This window comes from Calidris pugnax, unplaced genomic scaffold (assembly GCF_001431845.1).
Source record: "Calidris pugnax isolate Ruff unplaced genomic scaffold, ASM143184v1 scaffold111, whole genome shotgun sequence".
NCBI classification, from domain to species: domain Eukaryota; kingdom Metazoa; phylum Chordata; class Aves; order Charadriiformes; family Scolopacidae; genus Calidris; species Calidris pugnax.
This window is the reverse complement of record NW_015090872.1, coordinates 2,204,660-2,225,055: the sequence shown is the minus strand read 5'-3', so window position 1 is coordinate 2,225,055 and position 20,396 is coordinate 2,204,660. Positions and strand designations below refer to the sequence as shown.

The following is a 20,396-nucleotide window of genomic DNA, read 5'->3' as shown; positions in this document are numbered from 1 at the left end:
TAAAGGACGTCTGTTCTGGTCTGTCCAGCCTGTATTTTTGGATAGCGTGTGAGTGTAACTTGCGTGCACAGGAATGCTTGGTTTTTGCAAGGGCAAACTGAGGGCCATCTGTCCTGCAAAGCTGTGGTTGCAGAGACCCAGTTGACTCAGAGGACTGAAAGCTAATAAATCAAAAGTGTTACACTGTCAGTAAATTTGTCACTTTTTCATTTACGTGAGGCTGCGCAGAAGTAGTGATATTTAATAGTTCTTTCATCCTTGCCCAGTAATTTTTTCAGAAATCTTTTCCAAGTGTAAAAAAAAAAAAAAAAGATAATTAAACTGATTTTACGGATGAAAAGAACAGCGATATATACTGGAAAAAAGGCAGTGGCTGATTGAAACTGATAGGTGATGTGTTCTGAAAGATCACATTTATCTAAGAGAGTCTAAGACAAAATATATAGTACTATTAAGTCAGTGTCAATGTTTTATATGCATTAGCAGGTTATTTTCAGATCTGCCTTCCTACATGCTTTTGCTCTCAGAATTATGTACAAATCATATGATTTAAAGTGTTTCCTATTTACATTTAGTTGAATGTGATGTTTCCAGGTAGGATAAAAACCAGAAAGCTGCTTGCCATAAAGCCAGTCTCTGCTAGTGTATGACAAGTTGGAAGGCAGTTCTGAAGTGGTGCCAACAGGATTCCAATGTTTTCAAGGAAAGAAATTTGTTATTCTTGAGAAATACAAGAAAACATAAACAACTGGCTTATATGGTTTGTAAGCAGTGATAAATCAATTCAAATATTGCAAATCAAAAATCTTTGCTTTTCACAGCTGGCCATTTTGCATTGTTCAGAGCTGGGCAGTGCTGGGACGTGCTGCCTGTTTGAGGTGGGAGTGAGGAGCTGAGATGCAAATAAAATGCATTATGTATTGAAGTGAATTATTTTAGTATAAATATAGACATGAAACCCATGTTTTTGATTTCAGATTTAACAAATCAAGTAGAGACAATTGGACTGAAGCTGCAGAAAGTAACAGCCGAGATGGACCACTACAAAAAGCTGTTAATGTAAGATTTCTGTTTGCTTGATTGTTACCCCACTGTGCATAAAGCTGTAACAGAACACTTTTTTCAGAGAGTGGTGCTCGTCAGGGTGATTTGAGAAGGTTCTGACCAACAGAGAAAATATTTTATCTTCATATTAAATGGCCTGTATTTCTAACCACTGACTGAGCATGTCTGTCTGTGGGAGCATGGCTTTCTTCCTCCCCCTGTGTTTAATGATACAGCAAAGAGGAGGGTTAGGTCAGCTCAGTCCCTCCCTTCATTTCAAGTGTAGGACACATTTTGTGAAATCCATACAACTTCTGGACTAAAAATGTATGTGCAAAGTAGTATTTCACATTGTAGGTTTGGGATGGAGGGAAGGAAGCAATAAAACTAATCAGAAACTTTAGTATTTAATCAGTGACTATGATTTCTTTTTCTTTTTTATCCTCCCCCGAAAATGTAAATTTCCTGTGACTTTTCCCCATGCACCAGTATGATATTGTGGTTTGTAATTTTACTGTGTTGTGCCTATGGTCTCGAGTATGCGAAATCTAAATGAACAGAGCATGGAAAATAATTCAGAAATAGCATCAACCTTTATAATTCACTGATGAAAATAAACATTACTGTTTCAAATATGAAGCTCCAGAGTAATGAACTAGTACTGCCAATCTCGAGACCAGCTATCATCAGTCTTGTTGTATGTTTTCCTGAAATTTAAACAAGGATTCATTCTTTAATGATGTGTACTTTCTGGTTTCAGTTCCTATATTCAGAGGGTCTGATCATAACAAAGTTGCAAATATTTGGAATGCTTAGCAACAAAGTATTTTAATGATAATACAAGTATTGAGTATGAAAAAAAGATTTCATGAACACAGTTAAATAAACAGTAACAGGTTTCCAAATGTAATATTAAAATTTCAGTGTAATTGGGGTACAATTTAATAAAATATCGTATTCTGTATCTGTTTAAATGTAAACATGAAGTTTAACCATGGTTATTAATTGGCGAAATAATGACATAATGACAAGACACCTGCAAAGTTTCCAGTCCTCTTACCTGCTAAATTGCTATTTATTCATGCCTTACTTGAAACTTTCATGTGTTGCAAGATCTCACTTTCTTGTTTGCAACATTAAGCATGTTGTGATCCTAGGTAAGGCTGAGTTGACATTGGAAGTGTAACTTTGAATTACTTTAAAATGTGGCTAGAACCTACAGAACTTTTTGTTGCCTGCCTTTTAAGTAAAATAGAAAATGCAAGTCAGATAGTAGGTCAATAAACCTGATGTTCAGATTACTGCATGAGTAAAGGCTATCATTTCTTTGGCTAAATATACTTTTTAAAAAAATGTTTTACTAGGGTGAAATCAACGGAACTTGATGTCTGTCAAAATGAGCTGAAAAAAATGAAATATGAAAATGGAATTACTGAGTCAAGGTAAAGGCTGAAATTATATGTCGTAACATAACATAGACTTCTGAGTAGTAAGAGCAAAAAAAAATATTATTTTAATATAGCTTTTATAATATTTTTTTCAGGTTTTAGTTTCTATTTTTGTGTTCATGTCACTAGATTTAACTTCATAAAGAATATATAGCTTTTTTTCTAAGATTTGATTTTCCAGGGACCAATGATTTCTCTTGTTTAGGACCTGTAAAGTAGAATACAGTAACTACGATGCTGATACTTTTTAATTTCATCTTAGACTTACAAAGGAGCTAAAGGAAAAGGAAGAATCTCTTCTAATTTGCCAACAAGTATGCAAACATTTACAGGAAGAGGTGGCTGAGAAAGAAAGGAAAGAAGAAGATCTAAAAAGAAGGACCAGTCGATCAGAAGGTGAACTGGAAGCACTTAAAGCTCTTCTTAGACAAACAGAGGAGGAGGTGGTGATGTTGAAACAAGAAAGGTAATCACAGATGAGACACCACGGGTAATCTCCCGTGACTATGTGTTCAACCTAGACTGTCTTTTGGGAAATCTATTCAAAATAAAACGTTCCTCCTCTGCTAGTTCCTCAACCTCTCTCACTGTTACGAAAAGGACAGGTAGATTCTGTAAAGCACCAGAGGTGGGTTGTGCCAGTCGGGATGCAGGAGGAGAGGTGGCAGAAGGAGGAGTGTGGCTGTGGCACTGGGCAGACTGGGAGAGATCTGCTGGTCCCATCTGTGTGTTCTGAAGTGCCTCTGTGCTCAGAAGGGTCCTACCCTGCCACTGCCCCTTCTCATCGCCAGCTTTTAGGGCAAAACTCGAAAAGCTTTGGCAGTCTTCAGCTCATATCCTGAAATTTTGGGACCCATTTGATGGATTTTTACAATTATTACAGTATAGACTAAACTTGATGAAAAGGAAAAAAAGCCTATTAAAAAAAGAGGAAAAAAATTCCTTACTTTGCAGTCCAGGGCTTCAGTTCAAGCTTAATCAAAACACCCATTTATTGCCATTGTTATAGCTGCTATTTGTTATATGATGCTTGTAGAGAAAAAGCCCTGGAGAGTTTAAATTCTTGTAACTTTTGTTATTAGCAACTTGCAAACCGTTACAATGCTATAAATATTGCAATATGCCAGTTTATTGGATGTGGTCTAGTATTCAGTGAAGTATATGGACAACTTCCCACCAGTCTAGTCTTATTTTGAAGGTTATCAAATATCAACGAAACTGCCATTTTCCCTGTAATTACTTTTCAGATGTGGAAAATAAAGCACTGAGTTCCTGAGGATTGTATTTTCTGGAATGATATCTAGTTTGAGAGCCTTTGTTTTTTTTTAAATTCTGCACTTATGGACCTAAATTCACATTTTTAAATTGCTCTGAGTGTAATCTACATACCCAATTTTATTCCTAACAACCACAGGCTTGTTTTTACTATTTAAGTGTCCTGCTAGTAAATTTTCAGTTATTGGCAAAAAGGAAAGTGCTGTCCCCTGCTTAAGACATAGCAGTATGTTATTTGTTTGGTTTGTGTACAATGGAAAATTTATTCAGAAAAGTGGCTTTTGGAGAAGATAAGCCTTTTCTGAGAGTGATGTGCACCAAGAGGCATTAAATTATTTTCATATTTAAAGCATTTGAATATTCTCTGTACTTTAGTACCTGGATGAAATTATATTATATGTTAATTTAAGAATATTTCCCTTCTACTTAGACCCCAGATATATGAGTTGTTCCAGGTGGTATGTTGCTAATAATCTAAGTTACAAGATTTTAAACTCTCCAGGGCTTTTTGCTTTACAAGCCTCACGTAACAAAAAGTAACTCTAACAATGGAAAGCACTCAGGGGTTTTAACTCAAAATCTGTTACAATTTTTAATTAATGATAGTAATATTCCACATTCAGTAAATACAAAAATTTCTGGTTTGAATGTTGTAACGTTTATTCAGTGTTCTTCAACCTTTCACTTGAGAAATATGAAAAATACATGAGGTTTGAATATGTATGTGTGGAAGAAAGACCAACTATAGTATTTTCTTTAAAACATAAAATTCATAAAGCATGTGATGGCATTATGCAAATGCTAAGTAGTGATTACTGCTGTGCCTCTGGGCTCCAGGCAGGATTGCTGGGTTTATTGCACAGAATACTAAACAAAGAGGAAAAGACGAGCCTTTGCCACAAAGGACTTAATTGCAAGAAAATGGCATACCACCAATCTGGGCAGAGCACTTATTTACATACAAGTTTTTGTGGTTTCTAGGGAGTTAATGCTGATTTCTCATCAGAACAGAACAGAGCAGCTGCAGGAAACATTAAGACAGAAGATGCGGAATGAAGATAACTGGAGGGAGAAGGTAATACTGGATGTGCAGTTGGCATCCTTTCAATTTCTTTATTTTCTTTTTTTCAGTTGTAGTCAGCTGTCACAAATGAGTACAGTAAGCCAGATGCCTATCTCCTCAAGTGCAAACATGTCAATAGTGTTCTTGGTACAAGAGGTTTTAATGGGTGATCTCTCTACATAGGTTGGAACTGAACGCAGAAGGTATTTAGTAGAGTGTTTACTGACTTTGCAGTTATTCGGGTCTGATCCAGACTTCCCAGGTTTCAGGGCACTTGCGAAGTGCCTGTGCTAGGAGTGCAGTGCCCTGCAAGCCCAGGTGTGAGGAGCAGGACTGAGCCCACTGAACCTCTCATCTTGCAAACGCCGTGCTTTCCCTGGGTGCTCTGCAGGAAGGGGGTGCAGCAGGAAAAGCCTGGTCTCACGGGCTGTTGTCCTACACAAGCTCCAGGGAGGTGAACATACAGAGTTCTGTGTGTGACACTCTGGGTTATAAACCCTGAACCACAATTCTGCATGGGGGAGTGCATCAATACAGATCTGACACATCTGGCAGAGAAGCACAGGAAAGCATATATTTAATATTGAAGTAGTTGCCCAGTAAAAACGAGGTTGGGCATTGTTGACAAGATGCAGAGAACACAGAGGCTTCCTGCGTGCAGGTTAAGGGAACGGAAACTGAAGATTGCTATTTGTGAAACAAATCTAGAAAATAAATAATAAGCAGGTGATCAAAAATGTCCTTAGAAGACAGGTATTTGCAAAGCAAAGCAGAGCTAAACAAACAGGCTGTTGTAGCAGAGCAGTTCTGGAGCTCTCAGGAGTTGTTAAATAGCAGAATGCAATGGAGATGTTAGCTCTACAGCTGACAAGGAGGGCGAGAGGCGTGTGGGTATCCTGCCTGGTACTCAGCTCTGGATGCAGGATGCATGTTTGTGCCATCCCTGGGACGATCCTGTCACTCATGACAATTGACAAGTGAAGAAGTAACACGATAGTTTTATCCTTTCCAAGTCCTCTGTGAACGTGAAATTTGTTGTTGTTTTGATATGAACCTGTAGTTCCCGCTGGTGTCAGGACCAGCATGTCCAGAGAAGAAAATGACACCCACAAATTAGCAGTGTCATCTAGCTTAAGATCTGAAGTCCTTGGAACGAGCATTGCTTTCAGCCCTGGGGGTGCAGGGGAGTTTGTGCAACCTGGGGTTCAGGGTACATGTGCCCCTCCAAGCAGAGAGACACCTCATTCTGCCTGACCTGGCAGGCTCTGTGTGCCCACAGGCAGAGCAAAGAGCTTAGCTGGAGATGGGTATTGGCTCAATGAGCACACACAGAGCTGGTTACAGCATGGGAACCTCAGCAGCAGGTTGGTGGTGCTGGCTGTTGGCTGTGGTGGGGGCCAAGTAGTGTGGTGGGTAGGTGGAGGAGCATGGTTAGACTGGAGAACAGGGGAAGGAGACATGGCAGCAGAAATAAGGCATGTGGCTCATCCAGTCACTTGAGCTGAGGATTCTCACAGTAAAAAAAAAGAGCTAAAAGAGTTGCACAGTGAAAGTCCTGGAGCTAGAACAGACTTGCAGCATGAGAAAGGCTTCTGTTCTTTCTTCTGACCTCCAGCATCACCAGTTCCTTTCAGACAGTTGCATCTCTGACAAACAGGCTCCTGCAAATGAATCTGCTGTTTCTTTACTTACCTTCCCTTCAAATCAGAACAGTATGAAAATAAAGACTTCAGTGAAATTTACTGTGAAAATACCTCTGTATTTCATTTGAAAAGACTTCATGCTCCTATGACTTGGCTTCTCTGTGAAATGGTCCATCCTTTGTTATTTTATTCATTGACTCTTACAAAAGCCTGCAAAGCCACTTTTATACGCCTTCCCACCTAGGCTCCTTGAGTAATTGGATGGTGGTCCTTTCACAGTAAGGAGGAAGGGGAATATGGGAGGGAGAATGATACACCTTCCATACGTACGTGCTCCTTTACAAATGCCTATTTCTCCTTTATTTAATGGAGTGAAGGAAAAATAAAATTAAGTAAAGGCTGCATGGGAAGGATGGCTGCAACACATCCAGGAGGTCAACCCAAGTTCAGGAGGTAACTGGGTTGGTTGGGGGACAGAGTAGGAAAGACTTTTTAGGTCTAGTCCTGGTCCATGGATGTAGGGTGCGACACTATGAAGATACCTCAGAGTTGGGGCACACCCTTCAAACATCTTGCCACGGCCGTGCCAGTGCTGAACATGTTGTCCAGGGCTGTTCCACAAACATAAACTCCTGACAACATGGGTTTTCTTGTTAGAAAGGCTTCCCACCACTAGCCACATCTTTAATAGGTATAACTGCATTCTACAAAGTGAAGTTATAACTTGTTAGTCATCTTTTAGTATGTACTTGGGTTTGAGGTCTTCCTTGGAAAAATACTTTCACCTAATTTAAAAAAATAAGTGTGTATGCCCACTATATGTGCTAATTAGTTTCTTAGCTAATTGCACAGCTGGTTGGAATGTGGCAATGCTACAGCTCCTTGTTTCTACTGGGCTTTGAGCAGGCTCACTGTACAACTGCAATCTTGGGAATCGAGACCTTTGGCTCCACTCTGTGGAACAGATTGCTTTTTTCTTGTGGTTTTGGGTCATGCTATGAAGTTCAGAACTGGAGACTCTAGCTGGGGTTGGAGAGTCCAGCTGCCACTCTCTTCCAGTGGAATTTGGAAAGCTGTTTACCATAAATACCCCTATATGTAAACTTTGTTTTAATCTGCCACTTCTTCCCGGGAGCACAACTCCCTTCCTAAACTGAATATAAGAAGGAAAAAAAAAACTCTGTGAAAGAAAAATTGAAAATAGTGTCGAACAGTAACTCTGACTTTTCTGATTTAGCCTTACATAATTGGTGACTAAAATTACTGTCTCTTTGTTTTTTGGTTCAGTACGTGATAAGTGTCTGAAAGCTTTATTTAGTCTCGGGAAAATTTTTTGACTACTAGCAATTAAGATCTGTTACATTTCTTTTAAAACTTCTTAACCTCTCTGTCGCAGGATATAATTTTAGAATGAGGTCACACTGTCTGCATAATCACAATGTATTGTTCAACCTGACATTAAAACAAGATAAAGGCTGCTACTAGTAAGAGAGAGCAATTACAGCTTTGGTATCACAGCCATTAAAATGTGGTGAACGTCAAGTGCTCTAAAAATGTTCTCATCAGACAAAAGAATCAGAAATGTGACAAAGTGACAAAGTTATCTTTCTCTTGGGTCAGTGTGCCATTGCATAAGTATAAAGTGTTCCAGTTTTCTATTTAAAATACAGATGAATTTTAAATTGTTTTGATGGAACAAAAGAAATTCTCTTGTATAAAAGATTTTAACATTAATGTAAACACTTGTTTTATGGATTCTTAGAATACTAATTAATGAGGGGCGTGTAAGTGGTTTTAAAGCAATTAGTAGCCATTATGCTTTCTTTGAAGATCAACTGTGATTTGCTTTCCTGTTCTGGTTATCAGCTGTAGTAGCTTCAAATGTTAAATGTGAAAAATGCTCAGTTTTTTCTACATTCTTTTCTAATTTCTGCTGCTTTTATTTTTTTAGTTTTTGTAATCAAGTATCCTACAACCTGTGATCTGCTTCTGCAACAATATGTAGAGTTAATAAAATTGGTTTTCTACCATTGGAATCCTAACTCCCATATCTAATAATATAGAAGATATATCTATTATAATAACAATAATAAGAATAATAGTCTACTTTGAGGATCTTCCAAATATACCAGTTTTAAGCTAAACCTCAGTGGGGGATTTGTGCCTATACCATGTCCAGGATTGGGTATGTTGTGATTTACATTAAAATATTTTGAGTTTATCTTTTCCCCGGAAAGAGTTAGGGGGATTTGTTATACTTTTGCTCACAATTAGTGTATGAAATTAGATAACTGTAATTAAGCTGATTCTGTGTTTTTCCGCTTTTAATAATTTTAAGTAATTAGGCTAGTGTTGTGCACATTTAATGTGTCTTTCATATTATTTCAGTGTGATACATTAGAATTCAGACTGCAGAAATATAATTTTAGCATGTTGGTTTAGGAAAAATATTTTTCAAAATACAGCCTCCAGGCTTTTATTTTTAGGAAATTATAGCTGAATTTTCAAATTTGAATTTACAATATTAAATATGTGAGATGCCTTAAGCACTGGGATGTTTTGCCCAGAATTTGCAACTCTTTCACTTACATTTCTCCTATTTTTTGTCCCGAGCTTGTCCCACATACGTACTATCACTGCTGTGTTGTCAGGACCTTAAATCGAACTGGAGCTGCTCCTTGCTGTCCTCGCTGCTCCCTGGAACCTGGACGGGCATTGGGGCCAGCGTGGTGGCCACGAGCCATCGTCACCTGGGGATGCTTAGAGAGGCAGGCATCCTGCTGATGCCTTGCTGAGAGGTTCTGTGGAGGTTCCTCTATATGCTCCTTGCCCTAGATTGCTGGGATTTAGAATATATTTAGGGGAAAGGGGTTGTGCGATAAAATTTGTATGTGGTGCTGACGTGCATTGTGCTTCCAAATTGCAAGATGGCACGTGTGGAGTATGTGTCACCTGAGTGTGGTCCCTGGAAGCAGACAGACAAGCCTTTTATATGGCAAGGTGCTATTCCCGGACAAGGCTGAGTGGCAGAGCGTGAATAAAATATGATTTTATAAGAAAGAGTTAAGGTCTTTATAGTGTAATATTGGGCTTATGGCCTAATTTTAGCACAGTAGATGTCGTTTACTGCAAAATGTGTTGTTTTGCTGCATTTGAAAATAAAATTGAGCTGAATTTTACCTCCAGAGCAAATGCTTTCAGCACAGTAATCCTCTATTTTAAGAACCAGCTAAGGATTTTGTAGTTCAGTGTTTTCCTAGTGATTTAGCGTGAAGTTCAACTGCCTAAATTTAGGCATCTAGCACTGCTTGAGACACCATGGGGCTTGTGAGACATCTTCCCAGGGCTACCAGCAGTGACTCAGTGCTGATGTTCTGCAGAGCAGGAGCCGTCCGTGCCTCCGGGAGCCGGCGGGAAGCGGGAGCTTTCCCTTGCCAGGCTCCAGCGGATGCAGTCATTCGGCTGCGTTTGTTCAGCCCCCAAAATCTCAGTCTGCCACATTTCACATCCCTTCATTTATGACAGTGTGGAATGTGGAAAATGTTTTAAGATGACTTGCTACATATCATCAAAAGCGATTTGTTCCCTAGATGGAGATTGATCTGGCTAAAGGTGAAGCACGACACAAAGAAGCAATTCTTAAAGTCAAGGAGGAGGCGAGAGTGGAAATAGACATTGAGAGACAAAAACAGCAAGAACTGATCACAAAATATCAGAGAGACCATGAAGAGCTCCAGAAGAAGGTTTGTAACAAGTGGCAGCAGATAGTGTTAACTTCTCAGAAATAGTGTGTGAAGGAATAAACCTTCTTTATGTGTAATCCTGTATCTAGATGATACAATATTACTATCATCTACAATAGAATACAGTCTAAAAGGTCTTCTCCAACCTAAATTATTCTATGATTCTTTATGTTTCTTTTTTTTTTTTTTTAATGGAGCAGGTTAATAAGTAATTATTCCATTTAGTTAAATGGTGTGGAAGTTCTTCCTTTGCTCGCGTTTTCTGTACCCTGAGTTCATCTATGTCCACAGAGTGTAGTTGTTAATTATTTTTAAACTGACAACATCATTTTTAAAGGCCATGGACTGTTCCGGACTATGACAGGTTGTCACAAACCCATCTGCGCTGTTTTCTTCCTTCTCAAATTAATTCAGCAGCGATGGGTTAAGGTCCAGTGGCCAGTTAACTGCTTTGTGGTCTGTAATGGTGGTTGCATCATATGGAGGAGGCTATTCCCAGCTACCCAGACCTACAGTTTGTGAAGTTTTATCTAGAAATTGAAAATTGTACCTATAACTTTAGTTTTCAAAAGATGTGACACATTTCTTGAGAATGCTGGAGAAGTCAAACAAATTTAATGAAATTATATTGTTATTTAAAATTCATTACATTACACAATGTTTTAAAGAGGTGAAAATCACAGTTTGGCTTAGTTCACTTTACAAATATTTGCCTATGATTTTAAAACCCTGAAGAAATACTGGCTTGCAACAAAGATGTTAAATGATCCCATTTTTACATCTATTTCTCTGTTTGATCTCGACATACTAATTAATCTCTCCGTTCTGAGTGAGTTTTGATTAATTTACGGCTCTCTGATATTCTTTGAGGGTATTATGTAAATTCAAAGCATTTATTTTTTTGTCCCTTAGGACATGTATGTTTGCATTCGTATTTTTTTTCCTGAAATCAACATTTGTCTAATACTTAATTCTACATACCTGATGATATCCATTGAATGTAGACTAACGCAGTTTTTGTCTAATCTAATGCAGATACCAGGATTAATATCCAGTGCCACCAGCAGCTTAAGGATGGAGACAGAAATTCTTGAAAAGAAGCTACAAGATGTCCAGACCAAACTTGCAGAGAAAGATGAAGATAAGGAGAAAGAAATTCAGGGCCTTAAAAGACTAATTACTGAACTTGAATTTCAGCTGACGATGGAGAAGAACAATAATGAATCATTTCTGGATAACATGAGGAAAGAAATTAAACACAAGTCAGATGAACTGGAAAAATTAACCCAGGAGAGAACACAACTGATTCACAATTTGAGTCAAGTTCAAGAGGAGGTAGGAACATGACCAGGGAAATGCCTTGCTATTTTACTTAGAGACACGTGATTTCTATAATTATTCAAAATATCTATATTCCTGATCCTGTTATGTACTGGTTTAAAACCCATTGAAATGAAAAGATTTATAAAAAAAGTCCATCATAATTTCATAAATAAAATGTGTCACAAAATGTGTGACTTTTTTAATTCAGCAGATACTTAAACTAGTGTTTTGTTTAAAATATTCAGGTCCTTCAGGGCATTTGTTTCCTATCTCTATCCTCATATCATGCTACATAAACATGAGTATACAGTAAAGTATTCTTTGTGTTTTTAAAGTAGAATACATGGACATTTCTCATTTTTTTGAACAGACAGCAGCAATCCTCCCAGTAAACTTACTTATTTTGGAAATAGGTTGTAAGAAAAAACTTCATACTGTCGATAGGAGTGAGAATAGATGCAATCCTGTTCTGAATAGCTTTAGGGGCAGAGATTGCATCTTTTAATGTGGGAGTATGTGTGTGCATCCTGCCATGCTAATGGGGATGTATCCCACTTCCCACCAGTAAATCCACTTTCTATAACACAGGAATGCATAAAAGTTAATCAAATGTGAAAAGAAATTTGACTGATGGATATTCTTACCACAAGCATTTGCTGAATGTTTGGAATATAATGGGAAGGGAGGAGAGAGCACTCTACTGCTCTATGAGAAATGTGAAAACAGTGAAGTCAGGGACTGTAGATAAGATTAGACTGGAATGTCCAAAGTAATTAAGTGGCAGAAAAAAAATTGGTAAACAATGAAAATGAAACTCTTCAAAATTAATTAGGGCTTCGGTTGATATTTATTTTTTCCTTGAAAAAGGTTCAGAAACACTGTGCTAGTGAAATTAGAATGATGCTGGCAGTCATTCTGTCCTGTACCTGTGGAAAAGGCTCTTGGAAAGACATGCCCTCTTCAAGTGCTGGTCAGGAGCTTCAGCAGAGTAAGGAACACAATTATCCTCAATCATGAGATTACACTGGCTCTGCTTATGGCCTTAGTTTTCCCTACTCTGAAACAGAGTTCCTCCTCTAATATAATTGTACTAGGAAACGGGCAGATTAGAGTGGTTGAAAATTGAAACTGGTTTTAAGATAAACTTTGCACCAGGTTCCTTCCTCAGGTTTGCAGGTAACACTTCCCAAATCATTTCATGGACTGTCAGTGGCCATCTGAGTGGCAGGGAAAGTAACGTCGAACTTTCTCTCATTAACTTGTCTGCACAGTTAGGTATTCAGAGAATATGTTGTTTTGAAAATTTACATCTCTCCTATTTCTGCTTCTGCATGTAGACATGTTCCTTCTCCAACAGTTCCTTCCCTTGCAGTGGCACAGAAGTTAGACAGCCTGAGCAGAACTTCTGTGTTTCCACTTTACATCCACTGCAGATGCTTTGACCAAAGTAAAATTTTAGAATCGTAAAAAAAAATTGGCCAACGAGGTACTTTTAATTTCTCTATCATTTTTGCAAGCTTTGACGGGAACACACATGCAAAAAATGAATAGTTTTAGTAACCTCTGATTGGATAAACAGAGCTTACCATCTTCTGCTTTAGTGGGAACACACTTCTGTGCTCTGACTTGACCGACACCAGTATTGACTCTTCAAAATATCAAAAAAGTGCTATCGAGATTATCTTTCTTACACATTTTCTTCCCTTGTATGCACCCACTGTCATAACCGCATCGAGAATTTCAAATGTTTGCCCTCACGTCAAGGTGATACGTGATCTGACCCAGCATACAGCTCATACTTTTAGCACTGAGGAGGTTTAAGTAGAAGAGTTTGTGTGGGGTCAATGAGGCTGTGCGTGACTAAGAGCGTTCTCGGTTTGACTCGATTCTCACCCTGTGTTAGACACTGCTGCTGTGGCTGCTTCCCTTCCATTCTCATGGACCTCCTGGTGTTAGCAACTATTGCTTGCTTAGAAGAATGAAAAAATGGGTATTTCCTGCTTGTATTAGTACTTTCAGTAGTTCTGACTTGCATGACTCGACTTAGTGATGTTGTCCCTTGTGTTTTATTTACTTTTTTGTTTCAGCTGGAAACCAGGAAAATTAGCACCACAAAAAAGTTCCACGTGATATACCAATTTGGGGACTCCTGTAATATTGAAACAGTATGAGTTGTCTGCTCAAGGCCCAGTACCAGTCACTCAGTATTTAGGTATCTGGAATCACAGTGCAAAGTTTATGAAAACCGGTAGACTGAAAATCATTTATCTTAATTATTTGGGAAATAATAATCCATAAAGAATGCCGGCACAAAAAATAAGAGGATAACTTCTTGAACATCTTATCATAACGAAGTGGCACAGTAATACTCCAACTGCACACGTTGCTTTTTCCTTTCCAAGACCAGCATTCCCAGTTTCCCCTAGATGGAGGATGGGCAGGAGATCAGAAGAAACTTCTGATAACTTACCTCATATTTTCCACTGTCTCCTGAGGGAATGAAGGGCGTGTAAGTGCTGATGTATGTCCTTTGAGCAACTCTCAGAGAAACCAGAGTATGGGGAAGTATTGAAGGGTTTGTGTGCATCAGTACCCTCCAGCCACCTCTGCCTTAACCCCGAGGAGCTGAATAGGCGCAGGTTTGACTGATGGCATTTTGTAAAGCCTGTGTTTGTTTCTGTTTGCAGAACACTCTTCTCCAGGAAACAGTGCGCAGAGAGTGTGAGGAACGCTATGAGCTGACTGCAGCTTTGACTCAAGCCAGGGAACAAGTACTGGAACTAAAAAAGCTGAGTGGAAACTTCCCGTTATCGCCGTGTTCCCTGACTCAGGGCAGCCTAACCTCCTCTGCTGCCCTGCTCGCTGATTACGGACAGAAAAGCCGCACAACCCCCGGCACTGGGAAAGAAATCAATCTCTCTGGACAGTTTGGTATTTCAAGAGCTGCAAAAGCACCCACCTCCAGTAAGCGTACCAGCAGCGGCGGCGTGGGCCTGCCGGCTCTAACCCCACCGCATCCTCCAAGAGGAAGGGCGGCTTCGCTGAACGAGCCCAGGAGCAGGATCGCTGCGGTTATGAGAAGACAACTGAGTCAGCTCTGACAGTTACACACACAGCACACGGGGAACCATTCCAGAGCATCAAATGACCCTTTACTTGTCCACCCCGAGGCCGAATCTTAGCCAATGCGTTTCATGCATTCTACGGCTTTAACTTAAAAGTGTCATTATTTTTTTTACGCAATAATGATTATTTGTCCATTGCGTATCAATGTGATTACAGGCTATCTACATTTCAAGATGAGAAAAGTAAAAGAGAAAGTATACTGCCTCTCCAAGACGAGCACGTCTTCAATAGGTGTAATTAAAATCATCGCCAATTTCAGATAATGTTTTCCCAAACCACTTTGTTGGAATTTCCTGTTTTGTGCGTTCTCCCATGTAACTTAATTGCTCGTTTCTGGTGTAAAAATGTGATTTGTTTGGTTAGAATCAGATTTTTGCCATTATTTGAGTGCTGTTATATTTGCAAATATGCTTAGGTCAGTGAGGCCTTGTGGAGTATCTATCAATAAGCATGAAAATGTGGCAAATCTGTGTGCTCAGTAGAGTAGCCATTGGCAGGGACGTGGCTTCCTCTGTGTGCAAGTCTTCAAGCTGCGCTAATTAACAGGGAGTTGAAGACTTAATACATTTTGTCCAAAAGATGATTGCCTCTTGAATTTCATCAGAAAAATGTTAAGCATGATTTTTAGCTTCAAAGTAGATGGAGTTCTCTATGAAATAGTTACACGGGATTTTTATTTTACTGCTTGATACATGGAGCCATGGTTTGTTTTGGAGCATGAAAAGCCCCAACAAGTCTTGGTTGTCTTTGTTAACGTGCAGAAGTAGCTGCTCTTTGAACAAGGTAGCTCTGCTGGTGGGCACTTTGTCAGTGTGGAAGACCATGTGGGCTACGAGAAACAGCGATGAGCAATACAGACACAGTCTGGGATTTTACTTACTGTGTGACCAGATGCTCAATTTTTTTGGTCAGATAAGCCCAAACAGGTTCAGTTTGGTGACAGTAACAGGTTCTGGTGACAGCCCAACAGTCATCAAGCAAGGAGAGGTGATGAAGCAGGCCCTGGTCAGCCAGGCAAGTGCCCTGGGCAGAGGTGGACCTGTCATGTAGACTCAGCTTGGGCAAGGGCAGGAGCTGGGGCTGAGCTCCTGGGCTGGTGGCAGCAGTGCAGGGGTGGGAGCCCTGCAATACAGCGGGAGTTCACCCTTGTCAGTGTCCCTGGTGCCCTGAGAGTTACTTTGCTGGAAAGACCATCTTCTGAGACCATCAGCTGTGGGTTGGAGTGAAAATTCATGGGAGGTAAGTCAGAGGGGAACATTTTGGAGACTTCCAGAGCGTGCATATGATCAGCTGGTTCCTATACACGCTCTGAGAGTGCATACTTCACTCTCAGTTTCACTCTCTGCTCTGAGAGTTCATACTTAACTGAAGTTGCATATGCAACTTCATTTGAAGTCGTCTGCTCCTGGTTAAGTTTTGGGACGGGGCTTGCTCTTCGCTTGGAATCATGGAGTTGCTTCTTCACAGGACACTTTTCTTGTAAACCCAAATACATTTATAATCACACTGTGAACCTTCACCTCATTATTTCTGAGTGATGAGATAGTCCTATACATGACAAAAAGAGAGCAGTAGGCCATGTCTCCCATGCTGGAGAAAATTAGAAAATCTTTATTGAACCCACTGGCATGGCAGGGAATGCATTTTATTCAGTAAAAGCAGTGGAAGAAACAGCCATTGTAGATTTAACCTCTGGGGCTGGATTTGAAAACACACTTTGTCATAGTTTCTGTTCCTGCTGAAGCCATCAGTAAGCCTTACCTGATTTCAGAGGTAGCAGAGTTTATCCAAAAGCTCAAAAATCCTCTCTTCACAAATTTCAAAAGCAACAAAAAAAAATCAGTACAGTGAAAGTTACTCTGGGGGCTGCTGCTGCGTGGAGGTGGCGTAGGTGCTCTGCAGCCACTTGGCAGATGGAACAGACCTGAACTTAACAGTCTTTTATGCCCTCAAAGAAGCTGTTGCCAAAAACCAGCTGTTTGGGGTGTGTTAGAATCAAACATGAATACTGTCCCCAGGAGAGCGTGGAGTCAGCTTGGTGGAGGTCTGAGCCTCATGATTTACCTTCCAGCTTTCCTCAGCTTTGGCTGAACAGGAGGCCTGGTGACCAGCTTGCCTTCTCCACTGCAGAAGAGCCCAGCTGTAGCTTCCAGCCCAGGCACGTGCTGATAGACCGCATCCCTCCTCTGCTCAGGGGAGGCTTGAGCAGTTCTGCTAAAATGGGATTGCGTTAATATCAGTTGACTAATTAATTGGGCAATGGCAATGTGTCTTAAGCACAACCAAGTTAACTGGGAAAAGTGGGAACTGTCTACAGGACCCACTGACTTTGCTCGAGTATTTGTATTTTTCTTAAGGATGTTGAAAATTGGAAATGTCAAAGCAATTCCACTGAAGCACAGACCTCAGGAAATTGATTTTTTCAGAAGTTCCATAAATGTAGATAGAAGGGATGGGGAGCACTCCCAAAGGCCTGTTTGGAGGATGGCTGGGTGGTCCCTTTTTCTGGTTGGTGGTGATGCTCATTTTGTGTCTAGAAAAGTTCCTGCCTTCTTTAAGTTTGAAAATTGTTATTCATTGTCCAGCCGCAGTCTTTCTGTGCTGGAGTTGAATTTTCATTGAGACAGCTCTTAAAATTATGAGCTCCAGAGCTCTATTGTGTAGATTTTAAAAAAATTTTTAGATGAACTTTGGTTGTATTTACAGTCTTAGGAGAATTTTTAAATAATGTAGATCCAGTAAATGCTATTATGTAATTTTATGCCCTTGTATAGCTATGGAACAGGCGCCATGGTGAGCCCTGTGGTACCTCATGTTGTAATCTGGATTTTAATGCTGGAATGTTCATATCAAAGAAGAGGTGGGACGTTTACCTCTGGACCGTTCTGCTGACTGGAGATCACCTCTGCGCAGTAACGTCTCTGTGCTGAAAGCAAAGCTGGAGCAACCTCTCTTTGTGGAAAGCAACCTCTCCCTCTCCGATTCGTGCCTTCGGTAAGAGAGTCTCTATTTCCCCAATTCCACGTTCCTCCCCTTGCGCTGCTGGGGCCGTGCAAACAGGTCAGATTTAAAATCTGGGCTCTTGTCCACTACTTTAGTGTTTATGTCCTTTAGCAGCAGCAGGAGTAAAGAATGACTGTGCGGTCATAAATTGTAGAGGGAGGAATAGCACGTAAAATAATGAAAGCAGTCACAGAAATAACGTTTCTAACGTGAGGGAGTGTATAAATCATGGCTGCAAACCAACTCAAGAACAAGTATTTCCCTTATTTCCCCTCCCTCACAGAAACCCAGAACTTCTGCTGCTAAGCAATAAACAAAATACATAAACGTCAGGAAACCTTTTTAGCCAGCTTTTAAAAACAATTAAATTAATTTCACATAGTCAAGGAAAGTTTACAGAGTATTTCTCGTAATAGGATGAAACGCACCAGCAGAAAGTACCAGGGAGAATGCAGACACCTAATTATATCACCACATTTTCAGGAAATAAAACTTCCTGGAGGCAATGTGTCTTGTAGAAGCGGTGTCATTTATGAATGGGTTTTTCGTGTGCTGGAACCTTGCACTCTAGGACTCATGGCACAAGGGAATACTAAAAAAATCTCCAGGCTTGAAACAAATCTGCCTCTGTGGGATGCTGACCCGCTGGCTGTAGGCAGTAAGCCATCCTTTCACTTCTCAAGGTTACAAGAAAATGTCCCATGGCAACGGGTTGTCTTGTTCTTGCCTAATGCAAAGGCTTCTGTTTCCTCCTTGACAGAGCTGATATTGTTGCCTGATCAAGAATAGTAGCTGGTACAGTCCTAAATCTTTCCATAAATTATTAATCCCACTAGCAGTCTGCCAGTTTTCATCTAGTGCGCTCACATACTGTGTTATTACCAAATGGATCCATTTATTTTTATCCAGTAGTCATCACTTCCAGAGAAGTTTCAAATATTTAGTGTCTTACTATTAACTAGAGAGAGTCTACGTGCAATAGTTGAGCACAGCATCATTAGGAGGAAACACAGTTGCCTGGGTGCAAGCTGTGAGGGGATTGCTGTCACACTGCTCCTGGGTTTGTGGGTGGGAAAAGGAGGCCGTGGCAAGGTCGGTCATATATCTATGTGTGATGGAAGAGGAATTGCAGAGCACTATCCAAAGCTAAGGTGGCCAGGGCTAGTGGAGTCATTACAGCATTTCTGGAATACAAAGCAACAGCAGAGCCCTTTCACAATGCCTCAAACTTCTGCATCCGTAGTGATGCTTGGCTGCTGTAGAAGAATGAGTGAGCAATATTTAGACAACTGTAACATAGTGGTTGTTCTCTTCTTGCTATCTCCTTGGCACCCCAGGAGATAAAACCAGACAGACATGGCCAATGTAGTCTAGATGGGGAAGGCTTTGAATAGGGGGCATCCTGCAAGACTAGTTCAGGACCTCTTCTGGAGACAGTCCTTGATGCTAGCTGTGCTCAGAGCTGTGACTTGGCTTCATCTCAGAAGGAACTTGCCAGTTCATTCTGGAAAAGGAGCAGAAACAAACAGGAAAGACTGCTCAAGTACCCACTTGTAGCCTGGACTCTCAGGAGATCAGGACTCGTGGTGTATCAGGGAGTAGAGTTCTTGGGTTGCACTGGAAGTACCCAGCATGGAGACCCCATGGGCTGCCTTGGGAAAGCCAAACCTAATTCAAGTGTTGATGAGCATCAGAGCACACAGTACGTACAGTAAGAGCCAGGCGTGTTATTTCAAGCACGTCACAAATGCAAACTGATGGCTGTTGGACAAGAAATGGCTCAGATCCAGCCTGTGGGAAGCTGGGGCAGGAGAGCCTGGGCTTTCCTCAGACACGCTCCCTGTCCCAGGTTGCTCGCTGGAGCAGTCAGTCTATGCTCCATTATGGGTCATCACTTTTCCACTGAAAGCTGACCGAAATCTCTGTGTTCTCCACAGAAAATAGTACAGAAAGAGTCAAATCCATCTCTGGTGGCATGGAGCTGTCTTGCTGCTCCTTTGACAGGTGATGAAATTACTGCTTTCCATATGTATCAAAGTGCTTGCCATATGTGTCATAGATATAAGTGCTTGCCATATGTATGAAGCTTTTATTCCTAATTGGATATTACAAAATAAAGTGCCTCATGTATTAAAAATGATAAATAGATCTTTAACTGAGTTGGTGTGTATGATCTGGGATCCCAGCCTGTGGCTTGCATATGGAGTTTTTCCGTGAAGGAAGAAATTAAACTTCAGAAAAAGGCATCTTGGTATCTTAGCAGCATTAAAAGTATATGAAAATAGAAACTGGAGCCAGACCCAATGTCGTATATCATTAAAATGTATTAATCAGAAAAAAAAGACAGACTGTCTTTCAATTTAAAGAAACAGTTGTGCTGTGAGATATTCTTTGCTTTAAATTCTTTATTTGGCTCCCAGTGTTTTATAACTAGTCTCCTTTAAAGCCCGCAGTGTGCTGCAGAAGCACTGTGCATTTTTAATATAAAAGAAAGAGCAGAAAAATGAAATTGGAGAAATTTCCTTTCTCAGACAAAACCCATACATCTTTATTTTTAGTTATTTTAAATGGGGACTTATTTACATAATGAAAATTTAATGTTTGGTTTTGTCTTTATTTGTTATAGGTGGTTAAGTGTATTCTACTGAAGGAAGAATAAACTCCATATGCAACCGTATTGGTGTGAAACAATATAACCAAACATGCTTAGTGCTTATGTGGTTTGGTT

General features: G+C 40.1%; 1 protein-coding gene across 2 annotated transcripts in view; it reads left to right on the top strand.

Annotated features, from left to right (window-relative positions):
* The window catches only part of LEKR1 (leucine, glutamate and lysine rich 1), a 69,084-nt gene extending 49,241 nt beyond the window's left edge, over window positions 1-19,843 (top strand). Inside the window, exons 6-13 of one of the 2 annotated variants that reach the window (XR_001412501.1) lie at window positions 978-1,059; window positions 2,409-2,486; window positions 2,755-2,958; window positions 4,749-4,842; window positions 10,064-10,216; window positions 11,252-11,551; window positions 14,227-17,659; window positions 19,606-19,843. Coding sequence is in view for 1 of the 2 variants with exons in the window: in XM_014946063.1 (XP_014801549.1) it covers window positions 978-1,059; window positions 2,409-2,486; window positions 2,755-2,958; window positions 4,749-4,842; window positions 10,064-10,216; window positions 11,252-11,551; window positions 14,227-14,640 (1,325 nt within the window). In the remaining variant the exon portion in view is untranslated. Of the gene's footprint in view, window positions 1-977; window positions 1,060-2,408; window positions 2,487-2,754; window positions 2,959-4,748; window positions 4,843-10,063; window positions 10,217-11,251; window positions 11,552-14,226; window positions 17,720-19,605 lie in introns of those variants that run through there. The other variant, XM_014946063.1, reaches the window with a different exon arrangement.
* The last annotated feature ends 553 nt before the right edge of the window (window positions 19,844-20,396 follow it).